Source organism: Gymnodraco acuticeps, unplaced genomic scaffold (genome assembly GCF_902827175.1).
Source record: "Gymnodraco acuticeps unplaced genomic scaffold, fGymAcu1.1, whole genome shotgun sequence".
NCBI lineage: Eukaryota > Metazoa > Chordata > Actinopteri > Perciformes > Bathydraconidae > Gymnodraco > Gymnodraco acuticeps.
Window position 1 is genome coordinate 1533929 of NW_022992351.1, and position 24638 is coordinate 1558566.

General features: G+C 41.8%; 2 protein-coding genes across 8 annotated transcripts in view; both read left to right on the forward strand.

Annotated features, from left to right (window-relative positions):
- The first annotated feature begins 5085 nt into the window (after positions 1-5085).
- On the forward strand, positions 5086-10385 carry dhh (desert hedgehog signaling molecule). Of its 2 annotated transcripts, none has more exons than XM_034208871.1 (4): positions 5086-5492; positions 5709-6131; positions 8624-8885; positions 9102-10385. In XM_034208871.1, the coding sequence occupies exons 2-4, from the start codon at positions 5823-5825 to the stop codon at positions 9899-9901; spliced, it is 1371 nt and encodes a 456-aa protein (XP_034064762.1). In that variant the 5' UTR covers positions 5086-5492; positions 5709-5822; the 3' UTR covers positions 9902-10385. The 2 variants fall into 2 exon arrangements, with proteins under 2 accessions (XP_034064762.1, XP_034064761.1); XM_034208870.1 differs by having other exon boundaries at positions 5086-5353.
- Positions 10386-13911: 3526 nt separating this feature from the next.
- The window catches only part of kmt2d (lysine (K)-specific methyltransferase 2D), a 35022-nt gene continuing 24295 nt past the window's right edge, over positions 13912-24638 (forward strand). For 2 of the 6 annotated variants that reach the window (XM_034209498.1, XM_034209501.1), the window contains exons 1-20: positions 13914-14304; positions 16663-16745; positions 16975-17086; positions 17204-17406; positions 17575-17684; positions 17787-17949; positions 19598-19769; positions 19906-20020; positions 20175-20353; positions 20447-20739; positions 21018-21137; positions 21280-22037; positions 22129-22242; positions 22331-22444; positions 22560-22664; positions 22751-22932; positions 23613-23777; positions 24006-24115; positions 24254-24295; positions 24404-24574. In XM_034209498.1, the coding sequence (XP_034065389.1) occupies positions 14279-14304; positions 16663-16745; positions 16975-17086; positions 17204-17406; positions 17575-17684; positions 17787-17949; positions 19598-19769; positions 19906-20020; positions 20175-20353; positions 20447-20739; positions 21018-21137; positions 21280-22037; positions 22129-22242; positions 22331-22444; positions 22560-22664; positions 22751-22932; positions 23613-23777; positions 24006-24115; positions 24254-24295; positions 24404-24574 (3337 nt within the window). In that variant the 5' untranslated portion in view covers positions 13914-14278. Of the gene's footprint in view, positions 14310-15961; positions 16100-16662; positions 16746-16974; positions 17087-17203; positions 17407-17574; positions 17685-17786; positions 17950-19597; positions 19770-19905; positions 20021-20174; positions 20354-20446; positions 20740-21017; positions 21138-21279; positions 22038-22128; positions 22243-22330; positions 22445-22559; positions 22665-22750; positions 22933-23612; positions 23778-24005; positions 24116-24253; positions 24296-24403; positions 24575-24638 lie in introns of those variants that run through there. The other 4 variants (XM_034209500.1, XM_034209499.1, XM_034209502.1 and 1 more) reach the window with 4 other exon arrangements.

The following is a 24638-nucleotide window of genomic DNA, read 5'->3' on the forward strand; positions in this document are numbered from 1 at the left end:
GCTCTATTGGACTGGCTGTTGGGCATATCGGGGACAAGGCGGGAGACGGGCAGTGTGTAATGGGATGAGATAGGCTATCTTTATTGTCAAAACATAAGAATGAAGGGGGGAAAAAGATACAGATTAGCTTTCCTGACAGTCGGCCGTTTGAAGTCGGTGCCAAAGTGCATTAGGGGCTGTTATTCCCTCGGTTGTACACTCGCAAATACAGAACCACTGACAGGAAAAGGCGAGACTTGCCCGCTAATCAACTGATAATGGGTCACACTGTCCGTTTGTCGTAGCTGCCCGCCATCCTGCGTGCACACTCACGGCACACTTGCTTCACACAGTCGACTGTTGCAGGCCTTTGTTTCATTAGGTCAGGGTGAATGGCCCTAAATGGCTGGTTGAGGACTGTAATATCACAATAGTTAATTATTCAAGCATACACTGTCTGATCTTTACAATGTAAATCATGTTTTTTGGGTCAGGTTTACAAAACAAGGTACGCATCATGCATGACCTTTGACCTGCTTGTCTGGGGCCAGGAAGTCCCACCCTTTTTATTCTATTGTCCACTTCAGAGCAGCATCGCCTCAAACTCAGCCCTCTGGCGTTCGTTTTGAAAGGCCAAATCAAGGCTGAGCAAAGCAGCTTGAACCTGGACTTGGTGTACGCTGATGTCCATCAGTTTGTGTTCTTAAAGGTCTCCTACTATTTGTAGGCATATATTATTGGTCTCAGATATATACAAATATATAAAAAACATGTCTATGAAGTGTTTTGCTCAAAATTCCAAACAGATCACCGCCCATTCTAGCCATGCCTCATACTCCTCTATTTCAGGCCTGTTAGAGAAGTGCTGATTCTGGATAGTTAATTGAAAAATGATTATTGAAAAAAAGAGGGGAAGAGCTTATGCCTGCTCAGAATTCTACCCTAAATGCTGCCGTGATGAAACGCCATATCATGTTCAAAACCACATCAATGATTATTTCTGAAACAGTATGGAGCTCAAACGCTTATTTTCTTGTGGGTTTACTACAAGTGAGTTCCTTTTTTAATTTCCTGCTTTTCTACACATATTCTCTCCAGTACAGCATTAGCTCTGAGTGTTAGCGATGCTTGCTAATGTAAACAAAGACCATATTACTTCCAAAACACGTCGTGCATTGTTTCTGATAGCGATGTTTCTGATAGTGCCGTGAGTGTAAAGCATAGACTGGTGTAAAGCCATCCCACATTTCTGATATTACGTCATATTGGACTCAAATCTGGATCAGCTCTGTTGTACCCCCGTTTTTAGAGATTTGGGTACGGAGGAAAATAGAGAGGGTTTTGTTTTCTGACACTGTGTGAGTTCCCTGACACACCGGGGCAGGGGCGGACTGGCCATTGGGAATACCGGGAGTTTTCCCGGTGGGCCGGTGCTGTGCGTGGGCCGGTGGGCCAAAAAAAAGGATTTGTTTTGTTTTTGTTTGCCTAAATCCTACCGGCCCACATTTGTAAGTGTTCCTGCCACTCCGGGGTTGGCAGGGAAACAGGGTTCAGGGGGAGTGGCTGTTAGGATAGAAAAGGGGGAAGTGACGTCTGACTCAGAGGTCGCGCGGCTGTGGAGAAGAACGTGTTGCCCATATTCTGTTACTGAGTTTAGGCTAGTTAGCTAGCAGGTTTATTGTTTTGGGTGCAGTCACTTTTGCCTCCACTTGCTGTTCAAATAAATGTTGAAAAATTTAAATCTGTTTACAGTTCTATTTCATATGGGTGTTGAGAGATGTATCCATAGATGTAGTCCCTAATGTTGCTCTCAAAGTGCACCAGATTGATGCATTTAACTTCAACATTTAAAAAAATAATAATAATCTTGCCGGGGGAGCATGCCCCCAGACCCCCCTAGAGGAGGTGAGGTCCACCACCTGCCCACACCTCCTGTTAAATTGTCTCACCCACATTGAGGATGCTTCCTACACCCATGTTTTATTCCATGTGTCAAGTCGGGCAAATTGGGTCAAAAATATTACTGCATCAATGATCTGTTAACATTAAAATCAATAAATATATGCTGTAACTATTTTGCTCTAGGGCAACTCAAGGGCTCAGGTAATGTGATTACTATATGAATAATGGTCCAGAATAACATTAGGGTTTTTTATTAAGTAACATACTTTCGTCGCCGGCCGGCCGATACATGCCGCGCATTAAGTGGGCCTGTCTGTCAATTAATCCCGGGGCCACTTTTTTTCCCCCCAGTCCGCCCCTGCACCGGGGACACATATTTATGTATTAAAGACATCAAAAAGTGCATTTTGCATGATAGGAGACCATTAAAGGTGAGGTGAGTAACTACAGACACTCAGTTACAATACATTTGCCAAGAATCATCCAGCGTGTGCAGCCACATCAGAATGCACCACCCTGCCTCTTCCTGCACTGATAACATGGTGAGAGACAGTTGGGCGGTGTAGTGTTGGGCAGAGAGAAACGACGTGTGTGTGTGTGTGTGTGTGTGTGTGTGTGTGTGTGTGTGTGTGTGTGTGTGTGTGTGTGTGTGTGTGTGTGTGTGTGTGTGTGTGTGTGTGTGTGTGTGTGTGTTTAGGAGAGGGAGGTGGTTAGGTGTCAGTTCCTTGACTTTCCCTTTCCTCGGCCTCCATCTGAGGAAGTGAATCCTGCAGAGTGTCTATTCACTGAGAAACAAGACAAGCACTTGAGATGTCAAAGCCAGCATTATTTCCCAATCTAATTTCTATTTTAAAATGACTGTCCTTTAAAATCCTGATTTACTAATTTTCTATCCACTATACTTGCTGATTCCTTTGTCTATTTTAGTTTTCCTGCCAATCACTGATAACCCCGCAGAAGAAGAAAAACCCAGCTTGCAGGTGTGATTTGTATTGACCACGAGCTCAGGTGCATTCAGAGGCGTCCATTTTGAAAGAACAAAGCAGGGTAGGCTGACCCGAGCAGGAAATATCTCGTTTTCTGTGCTGTGTCTTTGCAGGAAACCCAAGCGTTCCCTGGGCCATGTACTCCCATCCTGAAATAGGGGAGTGAAATGCTGAAAGCCAGAAGGAGACAGGGGGAGGAAGGAGGATGGGGGCACCAAAATAAAAAACTAATAAGAATGACTTTATTCCCATCTCCAGCCCGCAGATGTTTGCTTCCTTCCTTTCCCTTTCATGTCTGATGAAAATCTCCTCTCCTGTTCGGCTTTGAAGAGAAACATTGGTGCGGGTAATTGTAGTTATGAAAGTGTTTGTTGCTTTTTTTTGATTGAGTCATTCCCTGCATTTGTCATGAAGGCTGATATCTTTCATCTGTGTTGCTTGGGCCAGACTTGAGCATTCTTCCATGTTTATCATAAGGACAGGAAGATGCAGCTTCGCCTTGCCACCCCTCCCTTCAACATCCTGGGATCTTCTGGAAAACTTCCCTAACAAGGATGCCTCTCCATGGTCATAGTGGAGCTTAGTGACCTTTGCTTTTTCATAGATAAAGCTATTTTAAAAGAATACGTTGTCCCCAAAACTATCAATTGTATATCAATGAATCCCACTGTGTTACCTTGAATTTCTGAAGAACACTTTGTTATCTCACATGCCTCCAGGGTGAACAAAGAATCCAAAAAGAGGAAAGACTTCTTGATGAATTGAAGTAAAGGGGGCCAGTTCAACATCAGCAAAACAATATCAAACCATCCATTTACAAACTCTCACATAACTTGTGCAGTGTAATCCCATTTTTCAACAAAAACATGCATTTTCACTTAAACCTTGACATTAAAAGCTCATCTCATGATAGAGCAGGCTTACTGCTCCTATGTGGGAGTATTTATGTGGAAGACTTCGATTAGTAGTTGTGTGAGATAAACACAATAAAGTTTTTTTGAAAATAAATCTTTATTGTCCACCAGTGTAGAAATGTGTCTTCAGCTCAGCAAATAACACAATAAAAGGGTAAAAGAGGGTAAAAAAAAAAACAGGTCACATTACACGATAAAACATCTCATGTCAATGTCTGTGGCTTTATCACTTTGTTCAGTTAAGAACATCGATGGGATTTGGGATTAAGAACTTTTTAAACAGGGACTCTTTAGCACTGATTAGAACAACTGTGGGTAGTGAAATATTCCTTTGAGTGCTGTTTTAGATCACTCACAGTTGAATACATGTACAGGTGTTTTATATAAATCTCTCTGTGCTCATTGGATGAAAGAGTGTATTACTGGGTATCTACTATTGAAGCATCTTATGCAATCACAGCAAACTGAGATAATGCACAGACTCAAAACGATGAATAAACATAAGTGCAGCGTTATTGTGAGTGGGCTATAGATTCTTTACAACAAAGTAACTGTAGAGAAACTGACCGTGATGCACTGAGTCAACCTCAAGCGTTCCAGGAAGCTACAGTATGACACACTACGACCTTTTAATCTGCCATTAATTTAAGCTTCCGTATGTGATTACACATGTCAGACCCCTGAGACACCACGATTCCTCTCTTTTCTTCTCCCTCATTGGAATTATCTGAAAATATTTTATGACTCTCCCAGCTATTGTTCTGAGAAAGATAAAAATAATATGTTGATGTGGACAGCGGGTGTTTCCAGTGGTGGAGGTCTAGGGTTTACAGGGTTCAGGGGGGTCAGGCTGGCTCCCCAAACACAGGAAGGGAGCACCGTAAGTCTCATCCAGGGGTGTCAAGGCTGGACACTTGTTGTGTTCCCTCATAGACCCTCACCTTCAACTGTGTCTATTAATAACATCAGGGACATCACAGTGACCCGTCCACTTATGATGGGTGGGATGAGCTGACAGAAGCAAGGGCATGCTGGTTTTAAATGATTAAATTGTCATGAGTAGTTTTTTGTAACTGTAAATATACTGCATGTTCTAGAAATGATAATGTGTTAAAAATAATTTTGTGTAAATTGGTGAGTATAATCTTGATGTGGAAAAGAGTCCAAAACTATCTTTAACTACCTTAAATATGAAATATTGTGAGGGAGGGTGGGGGGTCATTGTGTTAACATAAGTAGGCTAATCATATGTCCTTTGTAAGGTTGAATTGGAGGCGTGTGCTGTAGGAGTGGGAGCGCGCAGAGGAAGGGAGGGCAATCTTGTCCGGACGCTAATAAGACCCAATGGCTGGTGCAAGGTGGCCAGGATCTCTGAGACGCGACACAAGACGGTGGACGAAGGAGAGGAAGAGAGGCAGGGGAAAAAAATCTTAGGAGAAACTTTTCTGGATGGAGCGAGAGGATGAGAGCGCCGCGGGAGTGTCTATAGGAACTGCAGGGAGCCGTGCGTGGGGCTTTTAGCGTGCGTCAGTTCGTGTGTCACGTCAAAGGAACTGCTTGGAGCGAGAAGCGGTGAGTGACTGACCAGACACACCCGAAAAACACCTGCGGCGAGTACGTCAGGCACCTGCCAAGGACGTATGGGGATGTTTGTGGCTTAGAAGCAGCTGATAGTTGGCGATATATTTTGGACAGAAACCTTAAAGATCTAGTGAGTCTACTTAAGTTTGTAACTGCTGGGGCCAAAGTTCATAAACTCTGCATGTCAGCCAATCAGGACCTTTCTTTGAGCTATGACTTTTGTTCAAACTGTACAAACCTTAAGAAAGTCAGAACAAATATCGTTTTTGACAACTATACAACTCTTTCTTTCCAAGAGTAATACAGTAAATATAACTTCCTGTTCTTGTTGTCATATCTTCATCAGCTCTAGTACCACATGATTTGGAATGGACCAAGATTTGACCCTCATTCACATCACACACCTGGACCCGGGGTATCACTGTGATCCGCTGACTCCTGGGAGTCCCAACCCTCCCCAATGAAACAGTCCTGGTGGGCCCGCCTGGCACAGCTCTGCCTGCTCGCTGTGTGGACCTGCATGTGGCTGGTCCAGGGATGCGGACCGGGCCCTGGGTATGGTGTCCGCTCAAGGCCGAGGAGACTCACAGCCATGCACTACAAGCAGTCTTTCCCCAACTTCTCAGAAAACAACCTTGGTGCCAGTGGGAGAGCAGAGGGCAAGATCACACGCAACTCTGAGCGCTTCAATGAACTTGTGTGCAACTACAATCCAGACATCATCTTCAAAGATGAGGAGAACACCAACGCAGACCGCTTCATGACTAAGGTGAGACTGGTGTGGTTTATCCAGTTCATTTATCTAGTGTTTTAAGGATGTTGTTGAATAGGATGATACACTGGTTTGCTTGTTTGTAATAACCCCAAGTGATGCCCATTGACAGTTGTATTGCAAGTAAAATAAAATAGGCATCCAAGGCAGAGAGTAACCTGAACTTTTTCAAGCCAACCACTCTTCTGGATGATTGTTTAACTACATTTCATGAAAGGATAGGCAGCAGTTCACGGCTCACACCCTGCCACCCAGAATGGCACCTTATCAAATCATTCATTGTTAGCCATACCTGCTCTTTGCCAGGCTCCTAACACAAACAAATGTTCCACACAGTGTGTAGTTTTAACAAAGTACCCCCTCCCTTTTCTTGAGATAAGAAGATCAGGATGTAATTCAACACTACCTCTTAAAGAGACTGCCTTCCCCTTAAGGAACACTTCCTTTTAATCTTTAACCAAAGTCTTTGTTAATGGAAATCAAACTATTTCTATGACAGGTTCTCAGGGCCACTTGAACTTAAATGCCTTAATGTTTACTTGGGACAGGTATCCAAATTCAAATCTCCTACCTAGAAAAGGCTATCTTGGCATAGACTTGCTTTTTGACAAAACATTTGAAATGCCACACTGCTGAATATGACCACAGGGTTTCTAAACACTAAGATGTCGCCCTGCTCTCGATGCTGCGGCTTTCTGTGATTGTTTAAGATACAAATGTGTGTTCCTTCCCCTCCCCGTGTGATTGTATGTGATGGAAATCTGTGGTCATTTATCTGTGCCCAGTTTGAGTGTGTGTATGTGTGCCTGTGCCCCTCTTTTGCCCAGATGTGAAAGACTCTCTTTGTGTGTCATTTGGATACTCTGAGGGGTCGCCTATACAAAATTCCCGCCTGCTGAAGTAACGGCACTGTCGGAAAAGCGACTATTGTAGTTCTGACAATGAAACGCCTCTCTTCAATGGCATTGCGAGAAAATGTACCCAGTTTGTTTTCTGTCCCTCTCGCTTTCTCACTCTTGCTGTCACATTCCCATGTCATGCCCATACATTCCTCCCCTCTGCCCTCTCTCTCTTTACTCCCAACATCACCCCGCCGCTACAGCGCTTTCTTCTCACCCAACCCTTTCTCCCTCAGTCTCTCCCACTCATATCCTCACCACTTTTCTCCCAACCCTATTTTTTTTTAACTCACTTCGCAAGATTTAGTTAATCAATTTAATGTCACAAAACCTGCCATATCACAAGTCACAAGAGAAATATGCGTTCAGGAGAAGATGATGAGTGTATCACTTTGGTTGCTGACATCATCATTTTTTAAGCTTGATATTTGTGACAATGCTGACACAGTTTGTACCATCATGGGCAGCGGGGGTGTTAAGAGTCACTCTGCACATTTCCGATCAAATGTCTTGGGTGAAACCGAGAAAACTCATGCCTGGAACAAACTGGAAAAGGCAGAGAATGGCCTTGATTATACTGTCACCCTGTAGAAAAGGCCAAGGAATGTGGCAAACTGGCTACAGTAGCTTTGTTCTGTTACTCTGATTGTTGGAGCAAGGTTGAGTTGGCCTTTAGCAGAGTAAAGGAGGAATTGTGTGATGATGCCAGCAGACAAACAATTATAACTTAGGAGACAGAGACGCTGTAGAAATACGTCTTTTCTTCTGAGTTTTACTGAAATCTGTCAGTGCACTGAGGTGTAGAGTAGGCAAACATACTGCAAATACTTATTGTACGTGTAAGCTGTGCCATCCAGCCTGTTAATAAATGATTACAAGGGTTCCTTCAGCTTGTGTGAAGTTCAGACATGCCTTTCACTGTACATGGCCAAGGCTACGGATCGGTGGAATAAAAATAAAATGAGTCCATACAAATAAATCAATAATCCTTTTGTAATATGTAATTTAATGTACTTGTATATCAAAAGATACAGAGAAACACACACATCCAACATACAATGCATTGTAAAAGGCAAAATAAAAGAGACAAACGTTTAGAATGAAAGGTTAAAATTGATACAATCCACACATTATACGCACAAAGGGAATATAGATTTAAGAACTAAGGATGTTGAACAGTACATATTTGCTATTAGAAAATGGCTATATTAATATTTTTTGAAACATATTTTGCTATTAGAAAAAGAAACATTATCATATGAGATAGGAAACTTGTTAGACTGTTGTTGTGATGAATGAGTTACCTGATTTGATCCCAACACTACACCTTTCTTTAGAATAATGTTATACTAGAGCCTGATTGATAGTGGAAAACCTTTTTCTTATAGCATAACCAAACATGTTTGATAAGGATCTCTGTATGTACTGGGTGTAAAATGATGGACAATCATTTTGAATGATCTGTGGTTTGTAAAAGATCCAAAACATATTTTTCATCGACCCACACATAGCAATTTATCTTTGATATTGGCTAATCTATTCGTGAATAATTCCAAATTGAACACCTCCCCTCTGTCTCCTTCTGTCTAGCGCTGTAAGGACTGTTTGAACAGGTTGGCGATTGCAGTGATGAACCAGTGGCCCGGGGTACACTTACGTGTGACGGAGGCCTGGGATGAGGACGGACACCACCCTGCCAGCTCTCTGCACTACGAAGGCCGGGCCGTGGATATAACCACTGACGACAGAGACACAGACAAGTATGGTCTTCTCGCCCAGCTGGCTGTGGAGGCCGGCTTTGACTGGGTCCACTACGAGTCCAAATATCACATCCACTGCTCTGTAAAAGCTGGTAAGTTTAAGAAGGGAGCTTTCATAAAAAATAATGCCGTGTCAGTGTGGAATAGTTAGTTAGACCCTTCACCTAACTAAAAGTACTAAGACAGCTGGGAAAATTCTCCAGTTCAATTTAAACTCCTGCTTTGAAAGGCAATGATGTATCAAGACATTTAGGACAAAAAAAGGATAGGTTATATCATCTTGACTGTTTCTGCTAATCTTCCTGCAGATCACTCTGTTGCTGTGGAGAAAGGGGGCTGTTTCCCAGGCTGGGCCCGGGTCACTGTTGCTGGAGGGGTGCAGAAGAGCCTGTCGTCCTTGGCTCTTGGGGACAGAGTCATGGCCCTGTCTGCGACGGGCAAAGTCGTGTGGAGCCAGGTCCTCTTGTTTCTGCACCAGGATCAAGAAAGCTGGTCTACTTTTCTGTTTCTGGAGACAGAAGATGGTCATAGATTGGCCCTCACTCCAAATCACTTACTCTTTTTCGCCCCCCTTTGCAGACTCCACAGCAGTGAGTATCAGGCTCAGTTTGCTAGCAGAGCCAAAACAGGAGATTGTGTTCTCATCCATACAGCTCAGGGTCAAGTACGTCCATCGCGGATCATCTCAGTTTCAGTAGAGGAGAGTGTGGGTGTGTATGCGCCCTTGACAGAAGCTGGAACTGTGTTTGTTGATGGGGTGCTGGCATCCAGCTATGCTCTGGTGGAGGACCAAAGACTCGCACACTGGGCATTTGGACCTGTGCGACTCCTCTCCTCATTCAACCAGCTGCTTTTGGGGGAGACAAGAAAAGACCACCAGACCACAGACAGTGAGACAGCTTGCACTGAGACTCCATTTCATTGTAGCACTTTGGCATACAACGCAGGTGTGTATGTGAATAATGACACTCTGAACAAACAAGATGGTCAGAGTCAAACTCTGAGGATGGAAATGAAAGAGAAGCAGACATCAAATGTGCACTGGTATGCTAGATTACTATACCGTTTTGGATGTATCTTGTTAGACTCAAGCTCATTTCATCCTTAAAAGCCTAAAACTATACTCAGTAATCATTGCACTGTTCAATGTTAAAGCTCTAAAGCATTCACCCTAACACTTCCTTATTTTCTTCAATAAATGAAAGCACGGGAATGGCTTGCTTGCTTTTTGTATACCCGTGTTTGCATTGTAAACTATCATAATGATATACCTGAAACTACTTAATTCATATTTTGTAAGAGATGACAATCTGAGAAGGTTACTGTAAAAAATTATATTGAAAATAACTGTATAATACTCTATTTGTACATCATGTTATTTCTGTTAATTATTTGGGTTATATGTGTAAAACATATATCTTATTCTAATGTGATAGGAATTAATTTTCCCACAACAATAGAAACTTTATTTTTGTACTTTCTGAATCATAATATATATAAATGTTAAATTGTATTATAATAATTACAATCCATGTATTGTATGTCACATGTCATGCCATAAAATCAGATTAAAATTTCATTTTATCAAGCAACAGCCTGGTTTTCTCAGCTTTAGTCTAAATTGTGTCTGTTAAGCTGATTTGTCATTTGCTTGTTTAGCAGAACTGAGTGTGAAAAACCTGAGATGCATGCACAAATATATTTCCCTTGGTCTTAGTTGAGCATTATGTCTCAGTGTTTAAGAGCTCTGTGGAAATGAAGTCCAACAGGCTCGCAGGTTAATGAAAAGCCCGGACGTACTTAATATTCCCCATACTGTGCCACCACCTTGACTTTATCACAGACTTTATCACATAGCTACTTCAAGGGAGTGTTTGCTTTTCTTACAATCTTAAAGGACACAGTTTTTATTTTTTAGCAATCACTGATCAAATTGGGTCACAAGTATATCTATTGATGGTGTTGTACAGTTCATTGTTCACATAACTTTCTATGGTTACCAGTCCCTATGTACACTTTTTACACAACAGATGTGCCCTTTTCAAGTTAATATTATTGGATTTAGTCTACTTTTAAAAGGTTTATATGTATGTGTAAATGCCATATTCAGGACAGTAGTATAGGGTTATACACCCTCTTGTGGAGAAAGCTGATAACAAGCCTGAACATTTCATTTACAATAAATGCGCTTGTATGTGCAATAACAACTCTAGATAATAAACCGTAGTTCAACAAACTTTGATTTGATTTGTACTTTGTATTACTTGTATATTAGTCAATAAATACAATGAGGTGGATTAATGTGTTCACTGACAAAACAGTACATGTTTAACTGAAGTATTCAACACCACGTTATCACACCATGAACCTAAACAGGTCCACAAACGGCATTATGTTTATTCAGAGCTGTTTAAAGTCAATAACTGTTACAAATACTGAGCACTCAAACTGTATTCTCTTCTTTAGGTTTATGTTCTGTTGTAAACATATGTGGAGTACTGGAGGGGATTATCCTTGAGTTACAGGAGGCAGATGGGAAAGCACCAGCTCCACTGACCGGCCAATAGGATCAGTTGATGTCCTAATACCACCCTCTATTTACATCCATCAGCCAATCAGTCACTGTCTTCCAAACCGTCTCAGCCCCCCAACATCTAATCCAATTTTGCCAAAGCTGAATAGGGAGTTAAGTAATCCTGTCAGGGTGACCAATAATAACCTATTTTCAAAATTAAAACCTGCACACCCCACATTCAGACAATGAGAAGAACATATTTTCTGGTCTAAATATAATTCTGTGTGTACGACAATATTCATTTAAAAATGAAAGAGAAGGCTGCATCAGTGGAGATTTGTTATACATGTATTATACACTTATTGAGTGCCACAGAAGATATTCCCGAACATTATCAAATGTTCTGCTGAAATCTGGGTAGGCTTTTTTTCTATCATGAACAATAAAGAGTATAACTCCATATGTGATAATAATAATAATAATATAATCTAAGAAACCTTGACCTTGAATGACTTTAATCATAGTAACAAGTTACTCACTGACTAATCCAAAGAACAATTCTTTTTTTTAAAAAGAGGGAGAAAATCAAAGTCAATATGAAACCACATTTATTCTTCAAAAAAACTAAAGGATGGAAGGACAGGACTGTTTTCAAAAACAATATCTTATAGTATCATTAGGAATGGCTATCTACCAGAAACATCTATAAAAATGTTAGGCTCCTAACTAGAATGTGTGGGTGTGAATCAACATTTCTTAAGTCTTGGATTCTGGTCACATTTGGAAGACAATTCTTTATTTAGCTGCATGCTTTAGAAAACCAACTGCATTCATCCGGTTGAAAGAATTCTTGTAAAATGTTTTATCTTCAGCGGTTTCAACGGAGCCCTGAGGCCTTTAGATGCCTCTGCACACATGCATTACCAAAGATTTTTCACAGTGCAGGGTCAGCTGCAGATCACCCACGCTGCAGCAGGTGCCCCTGCATGTGTTATCACTGACATAACCTTTACATTTGGGACAAGTTTTGAGTTATACCACAAATAAGTAATTTACCAGCAACTTACATTTTGTTCTCTGGAGAATGACAAGAGATAACGGATGTGACTGTAACCTGTGACCTTCTCCCAATAGGACAGAGTGTTACCTAACCTAGTTTTGTATTAGTTCACAATATCATTCCAATGTCATTCAAGTTTTCCTGGATGTACTGCTTCATGCTTTTTGTTCACGGACCATGGAAATATGATATGGGGAGGTCGGTGTTGTGATTTAAGAAGCAGAAAAATAAGAGGATTTCTGAAAACTTAATTAAATGTAATTTTAGACTGTGCTGTTCAAAGGTTTTGATTGAAGCATGCATTTGATTTGGCCCTAATCTTGCAAAGTCACGCAGTCACTTGGTTAACCTAAAACCTTAAACATTTAAAATTGAGCGTTCTTGAACCGATCCTTCCGGAGGCCCCCATGCCACAGGAGGTTTCTCACAGTGATAAGGCAACAGAATGACAGAGTATAGCCAACCTCTCATCCCCACCGCCATCGGATCTTTATAATGTTTACCCTCAGTATACTTTATGATTGCTTCTTATTTTAGTTGAAGACTAAGGGTTGATAAAAGCTGTACAGTGTTGAGTGTTTTTGGGGGGGGGGGGGGTTCATTCGTATGTAGGCCTACTTCATAGGCCACACATGTCAAATACCACCTACGTGGATGGACAAAACAATGTTGCCCCCAGTCGCACGGGATACAGAAACAGCTCTTTTTGCTCAATATTATCAGTGAATGTGCTGAAAACTAGGTCATGGTTTATTTCACATCCCTGTAGTTTAAAGTAATCTATAAATCATTTCGCTCCAGCAATATGCGCAATGCATAGCAGTATGGTAACAGTAGGAGAATACAGTAACATAAACGGAATAAGTAATTAGCAACCACGATGAAGTGCACAGTACACATTGTTTATGTTAATTACAAAATGAATTTGCACTAAGAATTATGATCCTATTAGAAGTCATTAATATCGGACCTGATTTTCAAAACAGATGCATTTGTCCGTCGGCATATCAGAGGGGCTTCGGTTCTACAACCATAACAATCTGATGAAAAATGGCTTCCCTGGATCTGAAAATCTAATGAGTTGATATCATATATCCACCATATTTCAGTGGTGGGAGCTTTCAACATTAGACCCGTATGTTGTATGCTAAATATCATATTGGCACAAATAATCCATAACTACACTAGAGCTGTAACATGGTTTACTGTGATCTAGTGATACATACAAATGTTTTTATCGTTCTTTTCCATGAATAATTTGTTGACGTAGTTGTTATTAGCTAGCTCTGCTAGTACTCGGCTGAGCAGCAATGTGCAGAAGCAACGCAGTTCAGCAAAGTGAAGCGATGCTAGTGTCCCATACATGAGTACTACAAATACAAAGTTGAGCTGCACATTTAGGCAGATACATGTTTGCGGTGGACAACAACTAACAGTAAACAATATTGTCTTTAGTCCCAACAAAGTTTTGCACTGTAGTTTTAGCATGCACTATTTTGTGCAAACTAGTAAATTAGTAGCTTTAACGACCTACATTCCAGAACAGAGCAGAAGCTAGCTCCTGTTAGCATTCAAGCTAAATCCACCAGCAGGAGCGAGATATCTGGTTAGTTTCTGGATTCACAGCTTGATGCTGTGGAGCCTATGAATGGACTGGTTAAAGACTTGTGGCGTTGTTTTATAGTTCCCCGGCAGTATACGACCACTCTACACAAAGTTCGATGTGCTGGATAGCAAGCTAACCATAGCATTATCCATCTAGTTAAGGAGCTAGCTGCACTGCCTGCCTTCCGCCGAGGTGCACTTCCCCCACTCTCCCTCCAGCCGGCTAGCCGCAGCGTTAGTCCGGTACATAAAATGAAGCGACCATCAGCGTTTTGGGAAGCTGTGTGGCTGTTTGGATTTTGCTGATGTATGAGGAGACGATATTGTTTTTGTGAGGTGAGCTTGTTTTTATTATGGCCTCCTTCAACTTCTTGCAACAGACATACCTAAAGACATATCAACCCTGACCTTAGACCGGGTAATGTTAGCTCTGCTTCGGTAACACTTAGCTGTTAGCTTCAACCAAATGGAGGGGTCTACTTGCTGGAGAACTAGCTATGTTACCTGGGTGCTAACTTTACGTTGAAATATGTTTTACGCTGGCTGTGCCCAAGGTATGATAACAAAAGTAGCCGGTTAACATTTTAGAAGTTCATTAGCGTGTGTATAAGATAGGGTGTATTTCTCGTAGTTTTGCCTCTTTGGGACACTTTGTTGCTACGTCACCATTGGTAGATGTTGGCTTTTCCGTTTCAACCTCTCGCCGGTGAGACGGACACGGCTATTTGCTGGACGGAACCAACCCTTTGAAGTCGGTGTTTACATTGAGGAATAGTGCTTAGCTTTGCAGTTATTCAACTGTACAATCTTATTAGCTTCTGCCGAGGCGCTGAAAATAAATAGCTGCTGCTTTGACCGACATTACAAAACAACAACAAATACATTAAAGTTAATTTGTAGCGTTAACACTTTTAACGTTAACTTAGCTAGCATGGTGTTAAGACGGTAACTTGGCCATCATGTCATCCCTTTTGCTCTGATCAGTGCCAACTTCATTTTAGAGACAAAGCCGTTTCACTATGATTATTATACGTGATGTAGCACAAGGTTTTTGTAAGACTTGGTTTTGACGTTAGTTTGTTGTCAAGAAGAGAGTGCGTTTCCAGTATTGCTGCCACTGAATGCGTTTGTTACGAAGATGTAACGTTAATGCTTCATAGAGAAATTAATTTGTCCATCAGCTCGGTTTGCATCATGGCGTTCACGGCTTATTTCGCCATATGCCAAACAGCGTTTACATGTAGATCCAGACCTGGTGTGTGTGTTAGGTGGAAAGGGTCAGTATGTTGCATATTACCTGGGGAGTTTTGGCTGGGCATGCGTTCAAAAACACCACTAAATGATTATGACAAAGTTGCACTGTAATTGATTTGGCGTAATAAATAAATGCATTCTGAACTTCTGAAAAATAAATAATCTGTTCTATGGGTCCTCGGTTGGGATCTCCTTGCTGCTGCTTCTGTGATAATAAAAAGGAAACATGTCGAAATGTGTGTGTTGGCTCACGGGATGATTTCACGAGTATGGTGGCACAGTTTCTTGTTGTTTTAAATAACAAAACACTGCAATATTTTCAGCTAGATTTATATTTCTAAGCAACCGTCACATATACTGTCATGTGAGCCCATTTGATCAGGACATACAGCATGGCATCACTGACGGTTTTGTCGTCATCTATATTATTTTGTGACATGAGATTTAAAGCTATATAAACACATATTGGCCTTTCTGTGATATCGGCCTACTATGAGTAAAACACACCATTCCAATGGAAGCTGATCTGCTCATGTTTAATTGTCGTCTGTTAGTGGCGTTTACACGTTCAATAACATGACTGTATATAACTAACTATGTGAATAAAATGGTGATACAGCCAAGTCTTGCATAGTTTATTTGACAGTATTATTTGATAATGTCGTGAATCTCACAGCGGAACCATGAAGCGACCGATAAATGTTTTGCACGAAAGAAGCTCCGCTGCAACAGGAAGTTCTCCATACGGAAGTTGTGTTTTCTTTGTGTATCCCGATTTATGGTTGTTTTATTTGGGGAAAACACCATTTTAGTTTTATCATTGTGTGCTTTTTCACGCTGCCGTTTCACCGATTTGGATTATGCATTGCCTGGTAAATGATAACTTGAATTGTTTAAGCGGTTTCCGAACGATCTGTGTCCTGTAACACTCGCGCTATTTTCAAGAGTTTCCGAGGAAGCTCGGCTGCATTAGTGCTAGCGTTAGTCAGATTAACACAAGGAAATAATCTAAAGTGAGCACCCAACAGCCATGTTTCATTGGTTGCATTGTTTGTTCTAAATCTGTTTGAGAAAAGTAGTTTTGGATTGTTAGTGAGGCTACTGTATACTATGTTTTGGAAAAGAAAAATGCATTTTAGGAATGTATTTTCATGATGATAGACATATGTTGGCTAATGAAAAGGACATTTTATATTTCTAAGTAGTTCCACTTGGTTGTTTACTTCATGTGGGAGAAACTCCCAATCATATGACTTTTTAGTAATGCTTCTAACATAGATATTTTCTCTACATTCATTGGTCTGATAGCACACTCATGTCTTGCATAGCCAGTTATGAGATAAAGGTTGTTTGCATGCTGGGAACATTTTAGTTAAATTAATTAATTTCTGATAAACATTAACAAGTTGATTTTACTTCTGTTTCTGAATTGCAGATCTCTGTCAAGGAGGTCAACATCAATACGGGGGATGGACGAGCAGAAAACAAACTGCGATGAAAATGAATCTGAACCAACAGGTAATGTTTTGTTATTCAAATGTCACCATTTCCAAACATCATCCACTATTAATGTACACTTTTCTGCAGGAAGATAAATAATTTGCCTTTGGACTTAAAGAGAAAGGCACAGGGCTGAGAACAAAATAGATTTGAATTTGTACAAATCATTGATTAGAGAAGCTAATAGCAGGCAAATCAAATTGGGGTTAGTCAAATTCACTTATTCCCTTTCTTTTTCATTCCCTAGCTGATGATAATACCCCTACGAAGAAGCTTGTCTCCTCTGAGGAGGAGTCCAAAGCCCTTCCTGCTGCCGAGGACCTGTCTGGTGCTACCTCAGCCCCGTCCAGCACACCTGAGTAAGTTATCAATTCCTATCAAAAATGTTTAAGTCGATAGTCTATATGTCAACAAGCTGCTCATTGTTGGCAAAACCAAAAACGGAATCTCTGATGGTATTTTTTTTTACTGTACAGTGGTAGCGTCCGAGCCTGTGCGCTCTGTAACTGTGTGGAGCGGAGCCTGCACGGCCAGCGGGAGCTGAGACACTTTGGGCCGTCTTCTGAACGGCCGACCCTCAAGCCATCAGCTTCCCTACTGCCACAGCCCGGAAATGATGACCTGTCTTCCATTGGATTTTCCGACTCCCCCTGTCTGGCATCGTTCTTTGACGACTCAGGTTGAAAACAAAACATTATTTTATTATATTTTGTTTGTCTACAATAACAAATAACTTTCAGGAATCAAGCATATTATAGGTTACATCGTCTAGAAATGCAGCACACAGGTGTAGAATTGGAGAAATAATGTTAGAGATGTCGCTGACGCTGTGCTTTATATTAAACAGGGGGCTGTTTGGTTCATCACTGGTGTGCTGCGTGGTCGGAGGGGGTGAAACAGGTGGAGAATGAGGAGCTGGAGAATGTGGATAAGGCCGTTATCTCAGGGACACAGCGGGTAAGTTCACTGTCCATCGGTTTTGATTATATAATATCAGGAGAGAATATAGGAATGAACAGGTTTCCTTAATAAATCTTTGTTTCCATTGGTTTGTTTAAGCTTTGCGAATGCTGCAAAAGGCTGGGTGCAACCATTCGATGCCATGCTGAGGGCTGCTCGCGGTTCTACCACTTCCCCTGCTCGGCGGCCAGTGGATCCTTCCAGTCCATGAAGCAGCTGGTCCTCCTCTGTCCAGAGCACATAGACAAGGCGGAGGAGTTGGGTAAGAGAACCAGACATCCTTTTCCAAATGGTGATGTCTACTTAGTGCTTGCTCACAGCCAGGCTTATACTATGCGCACATGTTTAAATATAGTGTTGTACTATATGAGAAAATAAGGGGAAATGTATACAATAACATTGTTGAATTTAGCAAGAACTAAATTACTTGCAATAATAGCTATACTCTGCTCAGCTTGTCTGCTGATTTCTATTTCTGCTAAAATACAACAGATTAATTATTGAAGCAAAAACTGAAAGGAAATGATTATTGTATATTCTTTTATTGAATCGATATAACTGATTCAATGGTACGCCGAAAAAAGAATTGTGGTTACATTTCTATTGGCAGTTTTATTCTGAATTTGGTTTCTTGTCTGTGAACTCTACATTTGAATGCTTTTGTGTAAATCAAGTGTCGACTGCCTGCATATGCTGAAAGTTGAAAAAAAGCGGACTTTGGGACATGTCATCTCTTGAATGTTGAATATTTCAGGCTTAAACAAAGATAAAACTGAGGTAATGGTTTTTGGAGCCAAGTCAGAACGTATAAAAGTTAGCGCTGAGCTTCAGTCTGCAATGTTCAAAACAACAGATAAAGCCAGAAATCTAGGTGTAGTAATGGACTCTGACCTGAGTTTCAACAGTCACATTAAAACTGTTACTAAATCAGCCTACTATCACCTAAAGAATATATCTAGGATTAAAAGACTAATGTCACAGCAGGATTTGGAAAAACTTGTCCATGCTTTTATCTTCAGTAGACTCGACTACTGCAATGGTGTCTTCACAGGTCTCACTAAAAATCTATTAGGAAGCTGCAGCTGATTCAGAACGCTGCTGCTCGAGTCCTCACTAACACTAAGAAAGTGGATCACATCACTCCTGTTCTGAAGTCTTTACACTGGCTTCCTGTGTGTCAAAGAATAGATTTCAAAAATACTGCTGCTGGTTTATAAAGCACTGAATGGTTTAGACCCAGGATACATTTCTGACCTCCTGCTAAATTATGAACCATCCAGATCTCTCAGGTCTTCAGGGACTGGTCAGCTTTCTGTCCCCAGAGTCAGAACTAAACATGGTAAAGCAGCGTTCAGTTATTATGCTCCAAATATCTGGAACAAACTCCCAGAAACCTGCAGGTCCGCTGCAACTCTGACTACTTTTAAATCCAGGCTGAAGACTTTTCTTTTTGTCGCTGCTTTTAATTGAACTATTCATATCTTAGACTGCACTGTAACTATTATCCATGCACTTTTTCTTTTAATGTTTAATTGAACTATTCATATCTTAAACTGCACTGTAACTTTTATCCATGTATTTTTTCTTTTAATGTTTAATTGAACTATTCATATCTTAAACTGCACTGTAACTTTTATCCATGTATTTTTTCTTTTAATGTTTATTTTATTAGCTTTTCTTTTTAATGACTGATTTTAAATGCCCTTTTCTTAATGTCTTTCATTTTTTGTAAAGCACTTTGAATTGCCTTGTGTTGAAAAGTGCTATATAAATAAACTTGCCTTGCCTTGCCTTATAGAAACAATACCTGCTTTGTGAAACAAAACACCAGGCATCTATTCAAAAGTGGCTACTGGCTTACTATCTTGTGATTTTTGTGTTCATATGTATTTAAATTATTTTCTTTACAGCAGGTGAGGAGTCTTGGTGTGCAGTGTGTGACTCAGCGGGGGAGCTCACAGACTTGCTGTTCTGTACGGGTTGTGGCCTACATTATCATGCGGCCTGTCTAGAGATCGGTGCCACGCCTATCCAGCGGGCAGGATGGCAGTGCCCAGAGTGCAAAGTTTGCCAGACGTGCAGGTTAGAAAAACAATTCTTAGATAGTGCCTGAATGTTTTTTTATTATATTTCATCCTGTTTTTGTTTTGTTTTTGTAGCTTTTCTTTTATTCTTTTTTTTTTAAAGATGAATGTCTTTATTATTCATTTATTTTTAGGCAACCAGGTGAAGACTCCAAAATGTTGGTATGCGATGCCTGTGATAAGGGCTACCACACCTTCTGCCTCCAGCCAGCCATGGATTCTCTTCCCTCTGACCCATGGAAATGCAGAGTAAGTCACATTTGTCTTTCATCTTGGTACAAATACATTCCTCTACTTCCAAAATGTACCTAACCGAAGAAACCCCTTTTTTAAATCAGGATATTTAGGGCTTCTTTGACCATTGTGTTTACAATTTACACCTTTTTTGTCTGTTTTTTCTCAGAGGTGTCGTGTGTGTACGGAGTGTGGTGTCCATGGACTGGGGCTGCCAGGTTCGGCCCAGTGGTTTGACAACTACGCCGTGTGCGAGGGCTGCCAGCGGCACCGCAGCTCGGTGTGTGGCGTGTGCAGCAAAGCTGCCAACACATCTGTCACTCTGCAGAGCTGCAGCACATGCCACAGGTTAGTTTGATGCAGAAGCAAAATGGTGTTCATTTGTGCTGGCTTATCGCTCCTTGTCATACAATATTTCTCATGATCTCTTAATTGTCCTAGATCGGTGCACAGTGAATGTTCTTCACCGGGGGAGCTTCCAGAAGCAAAGTGCATTTGCCGGCTTTGCAAGATGGGTCAGCTGCAGCCTTTCACTAAATCATACACAGCAGAGATACAAACCAGAGAGGCGTCTGAGGAGACTGTGGATTTGGTGGAGGCGAAAATCCAAACAGATGCAGACATGGTGACAGAAGAGCACACAGACTTATCAGAGCTGGCACCAGGGCAGAAAGATGCATCGGAGAAGGTTCAGGACGAGGCCACGACTGATAAAGAGACTCCCATGGTCCTGGGTAAGTCTGCATCATGCACATTAATGCATCTTGTTTGTGCACCTTGGCAAATAAGAAATACATTTTCTCTATCTCTTATTCTTTCCAACTGCAGCACTTAAAGCAGTTCAGATTATTTTTTCATATGATCGATGTACTTGATTCTTCCAATGTTTTGGCTGTATCCACATGGTTGAATGCACTTATTGTAAGGTGCTGTCACTCAAACGTAAGCTAATTAAACGATTTGAAATGTCAGGCTGAGATGTGCTTCTGATGTTAACTACTTTTGGCTTCAGGGGTGGAGTCCGCAGTTGTTGAGACACCAGCGGTTGGGGAGAAGTTGAAGCAGGACGAGCTGCAGGGAGCAACAGAAGAATCGCCTTCTGAGGCTCCCGCTGTTCAGACTGAGGCCACAGGTAAACTTGTAACACACTGTAGACATTTTTTAATATGAACACAAAGCAGTAGTTTATTATCTGTATTATGGTGTGCCGTAACTAATGATATATTTGTAAATGTTTACACTAGTAACCACGCATTCCTTAATCTTAATTGTAGATTGTGCAACAAAAGAACAGAGGGCCTCTTGTCTACCTGCTGATGAAGAGAGGGTAACAGAGGCAGTCAGCCGTGGGACTAAAGACGCCCCCGTCCAGGCCCCTCCAGCAGAGACGCGGTCTGACAACCCTAAAGAAGAACCATCACCGGTGTCAGAGCAGGGTCCTGAAAACATGGAGGTGGAGAAGGAGGATAAGCAAGAAACCACTCTATCAGTGGAACAAGAAGTACCATCAGAGCCATTAAAAGATGGCTCCAAAGTCACGCACGTCCCACCACCATCCAGTAAGGATCCACCAAAGTTACCATCCTCTCCTGCCTCTGTGGACAAAACGGAGCACTTGCCTATGGATAATCGGCAAGAAAGAAGTCCATGCCCGGACCCTCAGTCTCCTTCTCCTCTTTCTATATCAGGAGACACACAAGAGGCCCTTTCGTCTATGGAAATGGAGCAGAGGTTACTACCTCACTCTGAGGAAGAGGATGATGATGACGAGTATGATGAGCAAATGAAAGGAGATGGACTTATTGAGGACATAAAGCGGGAGCCGGACGATCTGTCCTACCTGAGCCATGGAGACGAGAGCAGCAGCGGCTTTCTGGGCTCTCCAGGAGAACAAGACCCTCAGCTCTCCATGGAGCTCGGCCACTCGCACGCAGATAACCTGCTGTCTGAGACCGATGACTCGCTTCCCTTCGAGCCCCTCAGAGAGAAGGTGAAACGCAGAGGGTCCCCCGGCCGCTCGCGGGTCAAACAGGTTGGTCTTTCTTTACTCAAACAGCTGGTGATGGTTTTAAATTAAGTTGTTTGTAGGACTTGACATTGAATTGGTTTAACTCTGCTTGTAGGGGCGAAGCAATAGTTTTCCTGGGAAGCGCAGACCCCGAGGAGGCGGTGGAGGGAGAGGGCGGGGTGGGAGGTCCCGCCTCAAAGCCATGGCTTCCTGCATCGACGCTTTCTTGGTGAGCTTTATGAGGTGGTCATAATCACTCTTTTCATACTTTTGTTATTGATATTTGGATCTTTAACTGTTTATCCCCTTGTTCACAGCTAAGCATGACCGCAGACACTGGAGTGAGTAAAGAGGAAGACGAGGAGGAAGACGACACCATGCAGAACACAGTGGTTCTTTTCTCAAACACTGATAAATTTGTCCTGCTCCAGGTACAGCTCTTATGTCATCTTTTTAATTACCCTGTGGCATAACTACAATTTCCACTTTCAAATGCACCGCAAATAGTCATTGTTTCCTCTTTGTTATATTTTCCTTTCTTTCTAGGATATGTGTGTTGTGTGCGGCAGTTTTGGAAAGGGTTCAGAGGGGCAGTTGTTGGCTTGTGCTCAGTGTGCCCAGTGTTACCATCCTTACTGTGTGAACAGCAAAGTAAGCACAACATTTGACTGTTTTTATGTGTATTTTTTTTCAAAGTATTTATAAAGAAAAAGGATTAAACCTGATATTTCCTGTAGATCACCAAGACGATGCTCCGTAAGGGCTGGCGCTGTCTGGAATGTATTGTGTGTGAGATGTGTGGAAAGGCTTCGGATCCCTCCCGTCTGCTGCTGTGTGACGACTGTGATGTCAGCTATCACACCTACTGCTTGGACCCGCCCCTGCACAATGTCCCCAAGGGTGGTTGGAAGTGCAAATGGTAAGAGTAATGTTAACTGACAAAATGTCAACCGCATAGTTCGGCTCTATTCAAACGAATTTTAAGAACCAGTACTTTTCTCTATTTTAATTTCTACTGCCACCTGTCCATCATGAAACCAATCGGGTACATTTGCACTACGTCAATTGTACGTCAGTTTGCATGCTGACATCTCGGTCTAGTGAATTAAAACACTGCAGTCACTATTGACGGTGGCTAATAAAAATTGCAGGACTGTGTCGCACTGGAGACGTTTGACCAATCAGCGGTCTGCAGTGTTTAAACGTCTCCTGGTATCAGCTTAGCTCGCTTTTTGACCTAGACCAAGGCAGTACCAAAAAAAGGTCCAGGTGTACTGTCGGCAACTCTTGTGAAAAAACAAAAAAGACTAGTTCAGTATCATGCAGTAGAAATGCAGCATAAGAGCACACTGTTTCATTCAGCATGGTAGCTTTGAATAGGGCCAAATGGAAATGAATACATGTTAATTTGCATATTATGTAAATCACTCATGCCTCAGCCTGCATTAGCAATTCAGAGGCCCATCCCTATGCCTCTTGCTTCTGTAGCAACAGAAACAATATTGCAATACTCAAAATAGTTCCTGTACTTGTTTTTTGTCTTCAATCTTGCATATGAGCTTTATATTCAACACATAGTGCTTCACTACTTTTGTGCAGGTGTGTGTGCTGCGTCCAGTGTGGTTCAAACACCCCAGGTTTCCACTGTGAGTGGCAGAACAACTACACACACTGTGGCCCCTGTGCCAGCCTCGTCACTTGTCCAGTTTGCAGAGAGAACTTCATGGAGGAGGAGCTGCTGCTGCAGTGTCAGTACTGTGATCGGTGGGTGCTGTTCATTAGAAACACACACACACACACACACACACACACACACACACACACACACACCCAACTGAGGTATTCATGAGACCGCCGCTAATGAAGACGAGCGGGGAATGGATTATTGATGTATTTTTCATATCATGAATTATTCCGTTACATCTTTGATTCGGGGTGTGATTTGTTAAGGAAAGTTTGTGCATCAACGTGTTTCTGTGTGTGCCTGTGCAGATGGCTCCATGCTGTCTGTGAGAGTTTGTACACAGAGGATGAGGTGGAACAAGCTTCTGATGAAGGCTTTGCATGCACATCCTGCAGCGCATATGTTCCAAAACCCGTGGGTAAGTTCCACAACGACACTATTTAGAAACTAAGATTGGAAGAATTTGCTTTGAAAAACCCTCATAGGATATTTTCTTGTTTACTGATGACATGAATCTTTTTTTTCTCTACCTGCTTTTTGCCTTTGCTCGCTGTAGTAGAGTCAGCAATTATGGCTTCAATAAAGATCAAAGAGCCAGGTTAGTGGATTATGCTTACTAAGGTTTATAATCCCAAGCACATTTCCTATGGTCGTCTTTTGTTTGTTTTTCTGTTACTCACTCATATTTACAAATGTCACTTTACAGAACCCCAGTTCTACCGGTTGGAGGGTGTGTGGCTGACAGAGTCGGGCATGTCCCTGCTTCGCAGCATCTCCATGTCTCCTCTGCACAAGAGACGGCAGCGTCGCTCCCGTCTCGGCGCTCTGTGCTGTGAAGGAGGCTCTGATGGGATGGATCTGAGGGAGGGTGACGAAGGTTTGCACACTTAATTCAATGGTGTATTCAAATGTTTGTTGGGTTCTGCTCCTTTTCAATGTCA